General features: G+C 36.1%; 1 protein-coding gene across 1 annotated transcript in view; it reads right to left on the reverse strand.

Moving 5' to 3' along the window:
• The window catches only part of USH2A (usherin), a 399,816-nt gene that overhangs the window by 314,458 nt on the left and 68,001 nt on the right, over positions 1-17,357 (reverse strand). Inside the window, exons 12-14 of the mRNA XM_013174016.3 lie at positions 13,862-14,503; positions 6,249-6,432; positions 1,007-1,170 (exon numbers count right to left, since the gene is read on the reverse strand). Of these exons, the coding sequence (XP_013029470.3) occupies positions 1,007-1,170; positions 6,249-6,432; positions 13,862-14,503 (990 nt within the window). The remainder of the gene's footprint in view (positions 1-1,006; positions 1,171-6,248; positions 6,433-13,861; positions 14,504-17,357) is intronic.

Consider the following 17,357-nt stretch of genomic DNA (forward strand, 5'->3'; position numbering starts at 1 on the left):
AATGACCAATTAGCATCTGCAGAGTACCTCATTAACTGGTTATGTGACTTTTAAGACTGGGCTGTTAACTGCATATGGCAGTAGAGCGTACCACAGAAACGTAACACAACTTTTTCACAATTAGCTCAGGTCCTACCCATAGAGTTTGGCATTGCATGGTATGATGTCCTCAAAGCTTTTTTTCCAAACACAGAATTGAAGACAACTTAAAATATGAATCTTATTAAATATACCTTTCCTCTCCTTCTTTAAAATCCCTGCTAGTATAGAGACAGTGGACCAGTGAGCAAATCAGAACATTCAATTTTGACCAGTTACGACACAAAGTCTTGCCATCTCTTCACATCCAGACTCCCTGCAAAGGCAGGAGTGCAGGTGTTCCATTGCAACGTGACTCAATACAACTCAGGATGCAGCCATCAACACAGCATTAGCTCAGCCTCACACATCCCAGTTTATGATGCTGAGTTACACCACATCACATATTTTCCCAAACTGACAGGACAACAACAACAACAACAACAAAACAACTCCATGAGGAGACAGGCAAAGTTATGGTGCACTGGGGAGCAGATTTTGTATTAATCACAAATCTTGTGATTTTCTGACCTTCAGAAGGCAAGACTTCTTCTGCCTCCTGTCAATGGCAAGACAGGGGGCTAAGCCGTAAGCTGTACAAATACTATTCTATTAATGTGACTAAAAGGTGAACTATACTTTTGCCACTGCAAAGAAAGTGGTAGGAAGTGCAAGGGAACTATGGGCCATTACTTCTCAAGTGGGTTAGACGGGTAAGTGTAAGCTGTGTGTATGATACTAAGCAGTCTGTACATCACAACAGAAAACACTCCTAAGATACATATCATGAAAAACACCTAAACTAAGGGCAAGAAATATGAAGGGAAAAAAAAAGCCAAACCCTGTTTTTAGTACTGATGAACTATTTTAATGCTCACTAAATCGATAACGAAACATTAATTTGAAATACATGCTAACATCCACTTACTTTTACTGCAGCCAAATAGGTTGTGGACATCCAAATTACTAGCATCGGGAACACAGTTGTCACATTTCAAGCCAGTTACAAACTGTTTACAAACACACTGTCCAGTAACAAGATGACAAGTTGCACTAATGGCTCCTGCAGGATGACAATTACAGTGCTGACATCTATAAACAAAAACAAATCAAGTAAGTGACCAAAACACATTAGCACTTCAGTTAAGCACAGTAGGATTTTGTTTAAAGGATTCTTGTGTAATATAATTTAAAAATCATAAACAGCGAAATAGCCTGAAACACAGCAGAAAATCCATTAGCCTGTTAAAAAAGTAATTTAAAAAAGATGCCCATTATAAAAATTAAAACCTCAATGCCAGAATAATGTTCTGATTTATACAAAAACTGCTCAAAATTAAAGATCTATTAAATACATTGATCCACATATCAAATGCATAATGATGTTTGGTAATAACCACATTATGCACTCAGTCTTGCAATTCTTACCCACACAATCTTTTTTGCACAACTAGAGAGTTCAGGGTTACACGTGCTACCAGTTTCATAGGTTTCTGCACAAAATAGGCAACTTTCTAACTTAAAGGAAACTAGTCTTCTGTTGAAAATGAAAATTAGTTAATAATTTATTACAACAGAGGCAACTTGAAGTTGCAAAAATAAACAACTGCAGATGAAGCAGAAAGAATGCAAAGACAAAAGTGGAGAAAAAATATCAGATTAAAACAATAAAAAAAGCAAAGATAAGCAAAACTTATTATAACAGAAAGCACATTTCCTTTGCTGCCTGATAGACAAAATGGAATTAACTAAAAAGGATACTTAACTAGATGTTTAAATTAAAATATTTGTTAAATTAAAAAAAAATAAAATAAAAGCATCAGTTCATAAAATTCCACATTTCAATTCTGTAAATCTCCGTGGCATCAGTACAGCACTTTCAGCACTAATTTATGCTTTGTTTTTTGCATGTGGAACCTCTCACAATCAACTTGTTTTTCACTTGCTATATTATTTCCCCACTGACACTCATTTAAAGCAGGGATACCAATGTCAGATTATGCAAATATTCAAAGACTTGCAAAATCTCAGAAGTTAAGCAAAGCATTTTTTTCTTTACTGCAACTACTTTTATAACACCCACAGACTGCTATTATTTGTTGTAGCAGAAAAAGTCAACAATGACAAAAAAAACATTGAACTTTAGAGTATAATTTAAAAGAGTTTTGAAAAATCAAGAACTGGGAGAAATTTTGGACTGTACAGTGCAGCTAAAGCATGCTAGAAAATCTACACATCACTCCCCTTGTCCTGAGCTGCAAAATTTTGAGTCCCATTTTCAGGCCCAAACGAGGTTAGCCTAGAGGGATTCTTATATTACTCCAGGTGCCAGGTCCCAACATGATGAAGCAGCAGAAAGACCTTGGAAGAATCCGACGGAGAAGCAGTCCTGCCACTTTCCCTCTGCTCTGTTAGCTCTAAGACTAGATTAGAATTGTTTATTTTCTGCTTATCTCCCTTTGACCAATTTCACCAGATCTGAGGAAATAGGTGGTGGTGCCTTTACACAATTTACTTCACAATTTTTCCAGTTATCACCATCACTTTAGCCTATCTCTTCCTATCTGTATGGAGGCAGAAATAAAAGTGAGTTCAGTTATCATTTAGGTGTTGGCTTTTTATGGCAAAGGAAAATGGAAGGGGTGGTAGAAAATGTTTTCACATTAGGACATGAAAATTCAGGTCAATAATCAGTGAAATAGACATTAAATGTGACAGATTTTTAACCAAGTTTAAGAAAACTCTTCACATATATTTTCTACCCATCACAGAGCTATCTGTATTAGAGTTCCTTTACTCCACAGCAGCTCGTGCTGTGTGATCTCCTGGGTAATCATTCAACACCCTTAAAAAGGCTGATAAAAGCTAAAGCTGCAAAATAAGCTGCAAATTTGTTTTATGGACTAATATCCCTTTGGGAATAAATAAAATACATTCTCTCTTAGAAACCACTGTACTGTAGTTTGTGCTCTTTTATAGTCAAGAGAAAAGGGCAATTTTTTCAAACTGTATTAAGTCTTTTCATCTGTAGACAGTGCATCCAAATCCCCCTTCAAATAGAGGTTTTGTTTAGACTATTTAAATGCCATGACTGAAAAAAAATGGTTTAAAGAAAAAACGAAGGCACAATTATTTGCTCAGCAATGCAATATTTTATTATTTCATAATTTGATTATGTGATATTTATTACATATAGTTGGGGGGTAACAAAATAATCTCAGTATATAAACAGTAAGAGACAAGCTTTTCTTCCCACTCTCCTGTATATTACTGCACGTCTTATGAATCAGGGCCCCCTGAGTATCCCAGTTTTCATTATCATTCACACATGAGACAATCAAACTCACATACACGTACATTCACAGGAATAGCACAGTAATACTTTTCACTGCCTGATAGGGTGGGGCTGCTTCTTTTCACTTGAAATAGTTGTATTTTCTTCTAAAGTGTAGGCTCTCTTTCTCCATCTATACTGAATTAGGGTCCTGATCCTGTAAACAGCAAGCATGTCATCATATCCAGTTCCATAGGGTTGCCCACATTTATTTTTAGGGTCAAGATGACACATACATTGTTTTCTTTAACAGCAGAATGCTAGAACTGGCTTTGTTTTCATTCACAGTTCATGATTAAGGATTCATTCAATTAAAGAGAGAAAAATTAATTCTTTTAAACTTTTAATCATGTAAGGAATATTTTCAGTGTTCTTGTTAAATGCTACTTCATCAGGATACTCTGAGTCAAATATATTTGAGATTTATTAAAAGAGAATTACATATAATCAAAGAAAACAGACTTTAAAACATGGAAAGAGAAATGTCGGGCCAAGATGAATTGCAATATTGATTTTGTGAGGATAAATGGTTTTTGTAATATTAATATAGAGAAACCTTTATTACATTGACTCTCTAGGTGCAGTTAGAGCCTCTCCAGCAATCTGTTTAAAATCTTCATTTTTCATCCTTATGGGAAAACTTCACTTGCTAAATGGATTTCATAAACAGTAATCTGTCAAGATATATATATAGATAGATAAACAATTTGTGATGTTCATTGACCAGTTCGTTATAGTAAACAATACAGAGGTAAGTAATTTCAAATGCGTAACAATGCCCACAATCATTACAGATCTGTTCAGACCACTGCAAACACCCAGAATCTCTAATTCCCTGATTGCCAAGGAAATTTTCCTGCTTCATAAGCTGAAATGCATTAAAAAATATGGAGTTCCTGTTTTATCTTAAGAACATCACAGAAGAAATCAACACACATATACATTCCTCTAAGGCTCGTAGAATTTTAAAGACTCACAGTTTCTATGTATCACTACTTCTGCTTCTTTTCTGCTATTGTGCTAAGACAGATATGTCTTTGCCACTACAGATAACTCACACCCTTTTTATTCTGTTACTGTAGAATCCTTAAAAGACACTTAGAGCCAGGATGGTTTAAATGGCTTCGTAACTTTACAAAGAAAGAAAAAGCATATTGCTCTATTTAAGAAGATAATAACAGTTAAAGAAATGGATTAAGATAGACTAATAGAGACTTGGATTACCATTTTCAATAGATAAATGTTTCTGCCCGAGGAATAGAGGTACACTGCCCGAGTAGATGCTAACCAAAAGGAAGCCAAGTGTATGCAACACAAGTTAATCATGTTAATGTACTACCGGAGCAGTCTTCAATATTGTCATGAGGATTAAGAAGTATTAAGGCATTAAAACAACTCTGATTCAAATTCCAGAACTGTAAAAACTTCTGTCTTTAAAAGATGAGCTACACTTTGGATCTAGATATTTCAGTATTTTGAATTTCAGAATGCAGCTCAAAATGCAAGTAACTGGGGGCCAATATCTAGTTCAGGAGAGCTATTTCTTCAAGATTGAAACCTTTTGCTCACATACTAAAAGTAAGAAATAAAATCTACTCCAAGTAACTAAAAAAAAAAGATCAGTAATAATAAGGAAAATATATTTAAAAGGGAAATTTAATATTGCACAGATTTTATCCTTTACCATTAGAAATGGCAGGAAGTGAAAATAGGAAGTCCTTATTCCTACAGATTACTTTATGGCCATTAGCAGAAGCCTCTGTGACCCGCAACAGTAAAAAATAATTTTAAAAATCTCCTAATGAGTGACAGTAACATAAAAGTTAAAGTGAAAAATCTGCAGAATAATGTCAAGTATATGCCAGGCAAGACTGATAGTCACTGCCTAAAAGCATGTCTACCCACAGTAGCTGGGGGAAAGGAGCACAAGGGGAAGAACATGGTATATTTTGCTTAAGTCTTTTTTCGTGGGGTTTCGGTTTTTTAAAGGCAAAAATGCTAAGCATAAGAAAACACTTTACCACCATCAGTCTGCATGAAAATATGATAGCATTACAGCTGTGCAATCTTTCTAGATGATATTTAAAAGGAAATTGAGATTGTGGGGATTAAGCAAGAGAGACGACACTGGAAGAGAAAGATAGAACAATAGTTGGAATTACAGTGCACTACCTATAGATATATTTTACACCCCTTACATTCCAGATAATATATCTATATAATTTTACTGTACGTAAAAGCCCCAGGGTACATTAGATAAACAATTCACCCCGTGGCACATTAACTAAGTCCTGAAAAACATGCACACCTTCAGAAAAACATATTTTTAAGAGGAAAGGTGCTATATTTCTACTGCTGCTGCTGAAAGAAATCTGTAAAGACAGGAATATCTGTAAATTTTTTACTTTATTTTTCCATGAAAATGTCTCCCTGGATTTTTTCATAAGCATTCTGCTTATAAGAATGGCAGATTACATTTCCTATATATAATCCAAAACCTGTATTTTAAGAGCAAACGATTAACACCCTAGAAAATGACACATTACAGAAGATGCCGCAGAATTGTAACGAAACAATTACCAGTATGTAATACATTAGATAGTATTAGCTTTCATTTTGTTTCTACTAAAATCTGTGGCAAAACTTTTTACTTCACAAGCGAGCACAGAGTAAACGTATAACATGCCACATGTAAATCTCAGAATGTACATAAATTCAAAGAAGGTTTACTATAAGTAGAGCACCTTTTTATTGTTACTGAAGCCTCAGAATGAGGTACCATGAGAAAAATGTAAAGACGGTGATATAAGTGAACTGTAAAAAAGAAAACACTTACCTCCCTGTGACAGAGTCAAATCCAAAATAATGTTCTTTGCAACGTTCACATGTCTGTCCTGTTACAGAGGCATCTTGGCAAATACATTGGCCAGTTAGCGTATCACAAACCTGACTCCCTGAACCGGCTACGTGGCACAGGCATGGCAGACAGCCAGTGACACTGGATGGAGAAAAATAAAAACCTAGAAGAGAGAAAGCAATTTTGTATAAGTGACAATATAAGAACAAATGCAAAAAGTGAACCTAGTAAGACTGATATTAACTTGCCTATAATCTGGGATGAAACAAAAGAACAAAAGATTAAGTAATACACATAACCCAACACAAAGCAGTATAACCTTCCTGCAGCGCAGAGCTTCTAAATCTTGTCATTGGCATTTTTAAAGATGATATTCATCCTGCAGTTGCCAATTCTGATTTTTTATTCTCTATCTTCAGACTTTGTTTTAGATAGAGCAAATGCAAAATAGGAGGAGTACATTAACATATCGATGGGGAAAGTAAAGGCCCAAGGACATGAGAGGTGCTAACGAATGCACCACGAGCAGTAGAAACATAAAAAGTAATATGCAAGAACAGGCATTTGTGTGTTCTGGTCTGTGATCTGATCCTTGACAATGGCCAGTATTAAACAGTTGCAAAATGCAAGAAATGCATTTGTTTTCTTAGGAAGGTCTCTTAATCTTTCTCAGCCAATGGTTGGCTGAAACCTTGGAACATTAGGAGGATTCTTAAGAAAGCCTACATTTAGTCATTTAGTCAGCATTCCCAGGTCTGTGTGATTTTTTTTCTTTTTTTACTCCTACTAAACACATAGCTTGTATCCTACACAACAACAACAACAAAAAATTCACAGAAAATAATAAACTATTGAAAAAGAGTTACTCATCTGCTATTAAAAAGCTTTCATTCTGAATGCCACCCTTCTGTTCCTGTATTATTTCAATTTATCAACTGGAGCATTCACTTTACTTTCCCCACTGTATATTTGGTACATTTCTGCTATACTATTTCTCTTTCTTTCCCCTCACAATCAAACTTTATCCATGCAACTAACCCATTACAGATAAATACAATTAGATAGACTGTATACACCCCTAAGGTGAGAATTCAAGAACTTAATTCATCATTCACAGCCTCACCTGAAATTATAAGCAAGACATTTAGTACAATTTTGTGTGATGATGTACCACTGGTATAGTCTATTTTTGTGTGTATGACTTATGCAAATGATGATAGTGACGCAGTCTTAGTCTGGCACTTGTCAGCTGTGAGTACCGATCTTCAAACACTGAACTTAAGATAGGGCCATAGCTAGGGGTTTCTGTCTCTGTCATCTGTTTACTATTAATTACTGCACAACTTGAACAGAAGAAAATCCATCTTTAGTCAAACAGGTATGCAGTATTTGCACAGACTTGTCAGACAGCTTTCCTCTCTACAGATGAAATTCAATCAGTTTCTTCTTAGTCATGTTCTCAGTTACCAAAACTTTTTCACTGTCCAATAACTTCCTGATGTCCTGCTTTATAATAAGGCGCCCAAAATTGTATTGTAACATGTCATATCGCCCAAGGCCTTATTATTTATTTTTTCTTACATGAGATAGCTTCATATATACACCCCTAGGGTAGTATTCTCTGTCTTCATAGCAGTGTTGCACTGTGAGCTCATATCCAAATAGCAGAAGAACTAAACAAATCGAAAACATTAGAATTTTACTGCTCAAATCTTTGTTCGAGTTTAGCCTCTGGTCCTCAGTGAGATAAATCTCAAGTGGACACTGAAGTGATATCAGTCTCCAGTTAACATACATTCACATCATAAAAAAAACCCATGCTGTTGGCACTTTATTCCAGAGAGGCCCCAAACTGAGCCACCACAGAGACTGAATAGCTTGAAGTTATTAGTGAGGCAGCATGTATTATCTCATACTGCAGTTGTCTGCACAGTACAGTACCCATCCTGTGCATAAATAGAAGAGACCATTTCCCAGCAATGTCACTCTTGAGCACAATGAACAACTCCACTTGAAGAATGTAACTGGAAGATAGGAAACAAGTTTAAGCCTGGACTCCAGCAGAAGGTCAAAGCACTTCTTCGGTACCCAGTTTACAGCTGTAGTAAATGATAAGCATGCAGGCTACAATGGATTCTTGTCCATCAGAAGTTTTGCATAGAACTGATGTGTAAGAAAAGACCATAGTGGATAAATAAGCTGATCTCTAGTACAGAAATGAATTTCAGCTAAGCAGGACTGATCACTATAGCATATATTACTTTTGTCACAGCAGAAAAAATATTGTCAATAGCCTCAAGTTACACAGCCTGGTTCTAATGTCTAATCCTAATGTCATAACAGCTAAACCACTGTAGAGGAGTAAAGAATTTGGTACTTTTTTTTTTTTTTTTTTTTTTACTTTTTTTTATGATAATCTTCTACAATCATTCTAAAAATCTACCCGAGTTTCTTGATATTTTTAAAATCTAAAAGTAGCAAGTAATAGTTAATTAATAAAAAAAAAAATATGTAAGAGTGAGGTATGAAAAAGTGAGGTATGTGAAAACAGAGAATACCCTCCCCCAGCCCCCCAAAAATGTATAGGTAAATTAATTACTTAAATTAGCATCGACAAAAAGAGAAGAGAGAAATTCATACAATTTGTCATAATGATTATTATTATTATTTACTTCTACCGCCTATAATTTCGCAGGAAGGAGTAAGAAACAACTTCATGCAAGCTAAATTTACAGCAAGGTTAGAAGGGCTAATAAAAGTTGCTTTATGAAGGATCCTCTGTTGTATAATAGAGCCAATTTCCAATTTTAAGACAGCCACTGCAAATCTCTACAAGATCTAAGTATATAGCTAGTATTATGCTTATTCTTTTTCAGATTTTTTTCCAATTCAACCATAACTGATCGCGTTTGTCAATCAAATACACTCTTCAAAAGAATGAAAGTCATAGCAAAGTATTCATCTTCCTTCTTTAATTATACTCATATTATTTCTCCCACTATATATCTCATGAAAAGGGAACACCTGAAAAATTCCTTAGCACATTTACATGCTTATCGACTACATCAGTATCACTCATTTCTTAACCACAACTAGTCTGTGTTGTAAAATGTACAGTTAGCAACACCATCTACTTTGTCACTGCATGCTTCACATTTCTCTGGCCAAGAAGGGAGGCAGCCCATACACAAAAGCTCCATACTGTTGCCTAGCCACATGTTCTGCATTCTGGTTTACATTTTTTCTGTGCTATGTACAACTGAAAAGCTGTGGTCATTAAGCAAAGAACTCACAAAATTCCTTTATGGTTTGTTTTGTTTCTTCGCTGCACTTATGAGAGGATTCAAGATCTATGATATGTGTTGAACGGGATTTCTGTGGAGCAAATCTTAGTCAGCATGGACTGACAGTCACGGAATAAGGCAACTGTTCACTCCTATTTGGTGGTTAGAAAGATCAGGTCTCTACTACTGCAACCTAGGACATCTCAAAACCAAATTTGTATATAACGTAAAACTGCATTTTTGTTCTGTTTCCTCTTAGAAACAAGTTTTCCTCTTTTTTTAAAACACAACTAGTTTAAAAGTATATACAAGCATGAATAAATCTACAAAAAACGTTACTTATGTCAGAACAAATTGGAAGACAGCAGGTCATGGATGCAGCTTAAGAGATGATACGCATGGCTGAATGCTCTAGAAATGGTTTTACAACAAGGAAATTCTCATAGTAAAATGATTTTCTGAAGTTGCATTTGGTTTGAATTTTTCACAGAATCATCTAGGTTGGAAGAGACCTCCAAGATCACCCAGTCCAACCTCTGACCTAACACTAACAAGTCCTCCACTAAACCATATCACTAAGCTCTACATCTAAACGTCTTTTAAAGACCTCCAGGGATGGTGACTCAACCACTTCCCTGGGCAGCCCATTCCAATGCCTAACAACCCTTTCAGTAAAGAAGTTCTTCCTAATATCCGACCTAAACCTCCCTTGGTGCAACTTCAGCCCGTTCCCCCTTGTCCTATCACCGGGCATGTGGGAGAATAGACTAATCCCCACCTCGCTACAGCCTCCTTTAAGGTACCTATAGAGAGCGATAAGGTCGCTCCTCTTCTCCAGGCTAAACAATCCCAGCTCCCTCAGCCACTCCTCATAAGACTCATTCTCCAGACCCCTCACCAGCTTTGTTGCCCTTCTCTGGACACGCTTGAGCACCTCGATCTGCTTCGTGTAGTGAGGGGTCCAGTTTTCTCCCTTGACAGCTTTTCCTGCATTAAGATTTTGGTAACTTCTGTAAACATCTTTAATTTTCTTGAGGTACACAGACTATATGATACAATGGGGAATCCCTTATTCTAAAGTTATTTTAAATATCATTCTTTATGCAAGGATATTAAAAAAAAAAAAAACCAAAACACAGACAAAGATCCTGTATTCTACTAAGGAAACTCAGGCCACAAATTTGAAATGTCTTCCATATGTTTTAGGGATGTTTAGCCGTCCTTAGCTCAAGACGTCCTCAGTATGTTTTAGAGATGACAGTTTAAAATTGTTAATGGTGTGCTTTTAATTAGGCTGTGTTGACTCCATATATGCTTGGAGCACATTTTCTTATCTTTGTCCCAAGAAAAAACAAAGCAAGGGTACTGTATATTTGAAGCCAATTCAATTCTTCCATATTTTTTCTTTGTAAAATAAATGGGAGTTTCACAGTCATTTTTTCAAGACTTCATACATCTGTGACATACGAAATTGTCCAACATGATTCAACGATTACGATACGATTGTCCAACTCCTCTTCAATATTTTTATAAATGATTTGGATGTAGGACTAAAAGGTGTTCTGAGCAAATTTGCCGACGACACTAAACTTGGAGGAGTTGTGGACTCGGATGAGGGTGGAAAGGTCTTGCAGAGAGATCTGGATAGATTGGAGAGCTGGGCGATCACCAACCTCATGAAGTTTAACAAAAGCAAGTGCCGGGTCCTGCACCTGGGACGGGGCAACCCTGGCTATATGTACAGACTGGGCAACGAGACACTGGAGAGCAGCCCCGCAGAGAGGGATCTGGGGGTTGTGGTTGACAGCAAGTTGAACGTGATCCAGCAGTGTGCCCTGGCAGCCAGGAGGGCCAACCGTGTCCTGGGATGCATCAAGCACGGCATCGCTAGTCGGTCTAGGGAAGTGTCCCACTCTACTCTGCGCTGGTGCAGCCTCACCTCGAGTACTGTGTGCAGTTCTGGGCACCACAGTACAAAAAGGACATTAAACTGTTGGAGAGTGTCCAGAGGAGGGCGACGAAGATGGTGAAGGGCCTAGAGGGTAAGATGTCTGAGGAGTGGCTGAGGTCACTGGGCCTGTTCAGCCTGGAGAAGAGGAGGCTGAGGGGGGACCTCATCGCAGTCTACAACTCCTCGCGAGAGGGAGTGGAGAGGCAGGTGACCTATTCTCTGTTATCACCAGTGACAGGACCCATGGGAACGGTGTGAAGCTGAGGCAGGGGAAGTTTAGGCTGGACATCAGGAAGAGGTTCTTCACCGAGAGGGTGGTCGCACACTGGAACAGGCTCCCCAGTGAAGTAGTCACTGCACCGAGCCTGTCTGAATTTAAGAAGCGATTGGACTGTGCACTTAGTCACATGGTCTAAACTTTTGGGCAGATCTGTGCGGTGCCAGGAGTTGGACTTGATGATCCTTGTGGGTCCCTTCCAACTCGGGAGAGGTGAATCATAGAATATCCCATTTCATCATACAGCTTTTCCACTAATAAGTTTTACTAAGTTTGTTGTTGCATTTTTTCTTTGTTACACTTCTGATTAACCAAGCCCTTCTATGAACAGTGATGATCTACCTGATAGTATGGTCTGAATTTCTTGAGATTTTAGTTTGATGGGTTTGTGTGTTTTGTGTTGTTTTCTTCCCCTACCACACATCCCTCCCCACCCCACCTCCCCCACCATTTTCTTACTTCTAGCTTTCTGACAGCGGTAAGCAATACTAATTCAACTATGTGTTTCAACTTCCTCGTTATAATCAACCCTGTTTTGTAGAAAATTCTTCTTTGGAATATATTAACAAAGAATTTATATAAAAGTCAGATACAGTACATGTCTGAATCAGCTCAGACTGGGGTCAAAACTGAAATGTCAATGAAAATACCACAGTACACTCTCTTATACTGAGAGTAATACAATGCTTTTACAGTACTAAGGACTTAAACTTTCACCTACTGAAGAGAGCTCTGTGTTCAGCACATACATGTTTACACTTATTTCTTAGTAACATTAAATACTATTCTTAAGAAAATGCATATATGTGTGAATATATATATATATGTAAAATATACATAAATATATATGTGTGTATATATATATATTTATTTTTTTTTTTAACAGGAACTATTGTGGAAGTATTCCTTTGAGTGCCATGTAGGCTTTTCCACAAACCAGTCTGTTCATACTATCAATTAAACCTTTTTAAACCATTTAACTCTGCATAAACCCTGGCCTTTCTTTTTCAAGGACAAGGGCGGTCACTGACTCGGGAAGCCTTGACATCACTCCTCTGCCGATCTCTGATTAAGTGGCTGCTGTAGAGGGTTAGCAGGTCAAATAGCACTGGAGGAGGAACTAAGAAAAACAGAACAGTGCCTTATTTATTAGTATATGTACCTAAAACAATTTAAATTAAAATATTTTTAAAAATACTTAATGGAGGTTAAGCAGTTTTTTTAACCTCTGTTCAAATTATTGAATGGCATATTAAAACCAATGGAGCTATAATGTACCTTTTAATGTGACCTGCTATTTTAATAAATTGCATATGTATTTAACATGAACTAAATCTATCTGTTTGATATTATTACTCAAGGTAGGTTAATATTACCTGTAGTTTCACTTTAACCACATGCTTTTTAAAACAAAAACATTAAAGTGTAACTACGGAGCTACCCACTTATAACGAACATTTAAACTCTGTGTACAATAATACAGTATGAAAGCTTGAACAGACACACAGCAACTGCAGTATCAGCTATTTGTAGAGTCAAACTGCAAGCAGTCCTCATGAAAGCCAGCACATCCTCAACACGGCAAGGCAGGTGTACAGTTTTGAGCAGCATACTTGCCAGCACCATCTGAGTTCAACCAAATCATGCCAGAAACTATGTTCAACCTCCTTAAGTGCTTGTATTCAGCCGTCCAAAACCACTATTTTGTTATGAGGTCATCAAACTATGCTAATTTAACTCTTAGACTGCAACTTATTCAGTGAATTGGCCATGAAGAATTGGATAGTTTTCCAATACCTACAAGAATAAGATATTTTGGATGTATCGAAAGTGCAGTAATAATACAAATTATACAGTTTCTGGCAATAGAATATGTATTTAATGTCAATACAGACATTAATACTTCCCTCTCACTCGCAAAGTTAGGAAGAAATGTAAATAAATAAAAAAAATTAATGACAAGTCAGAGAAGTGTCAGACATGAAGTTCTGTAAGTACAGATTAAAACTGGAGGAACTATGAAAATGTGCGACAAAACAAAGCTTACTACATCAGATAGATTTTCTTCCGGTTTCCTTACCTGGCTTACACTCATTACACCTTCTCCCCTGACGATGAGGCAGACATACGCACTGTCCAGAAACGTGGTCACAAACTGTTCCTGCTAATGTACCCAGAGCGTCACAGTCACAACGCTGGCAGCCAAGGAGGTTGCTCATGCTGAGGTTGTACGTGTGAAGCATGCACTGATTGCACTGAAGGCCAGTTACACCAGCTTTGCAAGGACACTGTCCTGTTGATTTGTCACAAAGCAGAGAGCCATTTACTGTACCTGCCTTATCACAGTCACATGGCAGGCAAACAAAGGAATGCTTTTCTTGTACTTTGTGGTAGCCATCTAGGCATTTGTTGCATTGTCTTCCTCCAATATTCGGTTTACATGCACATTGCCCTGTTTTTGCATCGCACACTGTTCCAGAAAACGAACCTGCAATGTTACACTCACAAGCCTTGCAGCCAGTCACATCTAGCCCATAAAAGTTGTCCACGCAGGTATCACAGTGAAGTCCTTTTACTCGTTCTTTACAACTGCACTGCCCAGTGAGAGGGTTGCAAAATTGGTTTACTGAGCCATGGCTGTTGCACCAACAAGGCTCGCATCCATCTTCATTGGAATATCTGAGAGCTTTAAATCCAAAATTGCAATTATCACACCTAAGACCTGGAAAGATAGAAAGTAATAAAAATAAAAGTAATAAAGCTGACAATCCATCCATTTCAATTCAAAAATAGTGCAAGTATACTTGGGGGAAGGTTGTGTGTAATATTCTTCGCTAGCATAATTAACAGGAATGAAAGGGCTGAACAAATCAACAGAAGAGAAGTGGCATCCCAAAAACCTGTTTGCTTTTCCAGTTTGTTCCAGAACTCATTCATTTCTTTTGGTATCTCAGTATAATTTAAGATACTTCCACAAGAGATTCTTTGCAACATTTCAAGACAAAAAAAAAAAAAAAAATCACTTTTGTCCCCGGGAAGATCACCTGTTGCACAACCGGCACTTACATGAACTATTCTCTCTATTTAGTAGAGTGCAACATAAAGGGAATAGTACTTGGCTCTCAATCTGTTCTGATAACAGATTTACATTCTATATTAAAAACATTAAATATACTCTAGGACAATGTAAGACATTCTGATGACTTATTTAACACTGTACTTTGGTTTGAACAATGCTTACATTTATGTTAGTGTTTATTCTTGGCTGAAAGCTAACTGAAAAACCTATCTGAAAGCAGAAATGTTTTCCATAATCCAAAATGAAATATTTTTATCTAAATGTATGATTTAGTTAACTCGTACAGTACACTGAAATCTGAACGGTTTTCTTCATACTTCATCCTGTTGTTTTATTAGCTTTGTTTTCAAAGTCATTGCTTGCTTTATCCCTGCCCCAAGGGATAGCATTTTTATTTTAGTTTATAAAATGTACATTACAAGAAAGCAAACTAGATTATTGTATGAAAAATGCAAATTCAATTTTGCATTCCCTTGCAGTGGGAAAATCCTTCACTGTGAAGCCATCACTTAATTGTTGCATCCAGAAAAAAATAAATACAATCTTCTAGCAAAATATTATCATTTAAAAGTACAAAAACATACTAACATATATTTAACATCTTATATGCAGAAAAATAAAACTAAAAAATGGTAGGAAATGCATTATACATATGGATAAAACTCAAAAACTCCAACAGAAGGCAAGTTCCTTTAACAGTGATGAATGACTCACCTAAGGCATATCATTTAATTTCAATAAGGAAAATAAAAAAGGACCACTATTGCTGCAAATTTTAAAAATAACTGTATTGTTAACAAGAATTATGACTCATTTTGAACTATTAAAATTGGTCTACATGGATTCATATCATATCAGTTTTAAAAATATGCGCAGTGCTTATTTGAATATGCCATACATATTCCTGACAGGTAATCTATTCCTAACGATACTGAGGAAGGCCTACAGGGCATCACATTCAATGTTAACAAGTACAGGGGAGTTAGCACGCTTGGCATTTAATTCACATTCTTCTACCTTTTTATTCTAGATGAATGACCTACTTTAATAAAATTATTGGTGCTAATGTATTTTACTGGTGATAGAATCATTAGTAAGATTTAACAGTTGTGTTAACTCTAACAGTTCATGTTTCATAACACCACAGTCCATGGTTGCATTTTTCTGTTATGATGTTTGTTTAAATAGATAAAATGGCAATAGACTGTTTGTTCTAAAAAACAATTTACAAATCCAAATTCTCTGTTAAGTTTACTGCATGTGCAAATATATAGAAGCTTATTTAGAATTGGTTTGGAAAACAAAAAAGATAATCCAGTCTGGAAAGAATTAGGTCTTTATCCTGTTAATTGTCGGTTACTTGTTTAACAAAAGCCCCCCACCTTACTTAGAAATAAATTTGCAGAAAGCATAGATTTACACAGTTTTTGTGCTACTTTTTAGCAGAAATAAAAATAATTCTTGTTGTTCCCAGCAAAGAGAGAAAAGTAATATGTAGACAATCAAATATGTAAGAACCACACTGTGCATTTCTTGTACACCAAACTCCCACTGAGTTAAGAAAAACATTTTCACAGAGGAAGAATTTTAGGAAAATCAAAATGTATGCAAAGAACATTTAATTAAGAATGTTCTGAAGTTCATTTTACTGAATGTATAGAGTGATTTTAGGATGCACAGATAAAGTCACAGAGATTATTTTTGACTCTTATCACCCTCTTTACCATATGGAAAACAGGTACTTTGCATTCCACAGAAAGAGGATAGAGATGGTTCAGTTTTATGTCTGTTTAGAGTTATTTTTCTTTATTTGTTATTTTGTATTTCCTTTTTGAAATTCCAGCTACAACAAGAAGAAAGAAGAGACAAAGGAATGCTCACAATATTACAAATAATTCAATTTTCACAAATCAATAAATTATAAATTATTAGAAACTTGAAACTTGAATATTGTTAACACAACCTACAACCACGTTTAACTGACAAAATAATAGATTACTAATTGTGTTAATAACAGAGCAGGAAAAGATCTTTTTTTTTTTTTTCTTGAGACATGTATAGTCTGAGACATGTACAGTTACCATGCAAGGCTCACTTTATCAGGAAATTCTCCTTGCATAATATTCCCATACATCAACATTTCAAAGTGTATTATATATACTGTGTATTTTGGGCACTTGATAAATTTTGTCCTTATGTGGCTGTGGCTCCCCTCAAATATGCTGGAAGTAATAAATTGCTATAATCAAATCTAATTTCTGAAAAATACCTGTGGGAGTAACAAACAAAAAAGCATGTCTTGTAAAAAAATGATAAATAACGCAGAAGGTAGCAGTTTATTATAATCAGCTTGGCATTGAATTACAAAATTAAAATTATGTGGCCCTTGATAACTAACCCTAGCTATGTACATGATCTGTGGAATTATGTTGACTTATTTTGCATTTCATAGGAACAGTTCAAAGAAATATAATAGAAAAAAATGGATAGATTTATC

Source organism: Anser cygnoides, chromosome 3, assembly GCF_040182565.1.
Source record: "Anser cygnoides isolate HZ-2024a breed goose chromosome 3, Taihu_goose_T2T_genome, whole genome shotgun sequence".
NCBI classification, from domain to species: Eukaryota; Metazoa; Chordata; class Aves; order Anseriformes; family Anatidae; genus Anser; species Anser cygnoides.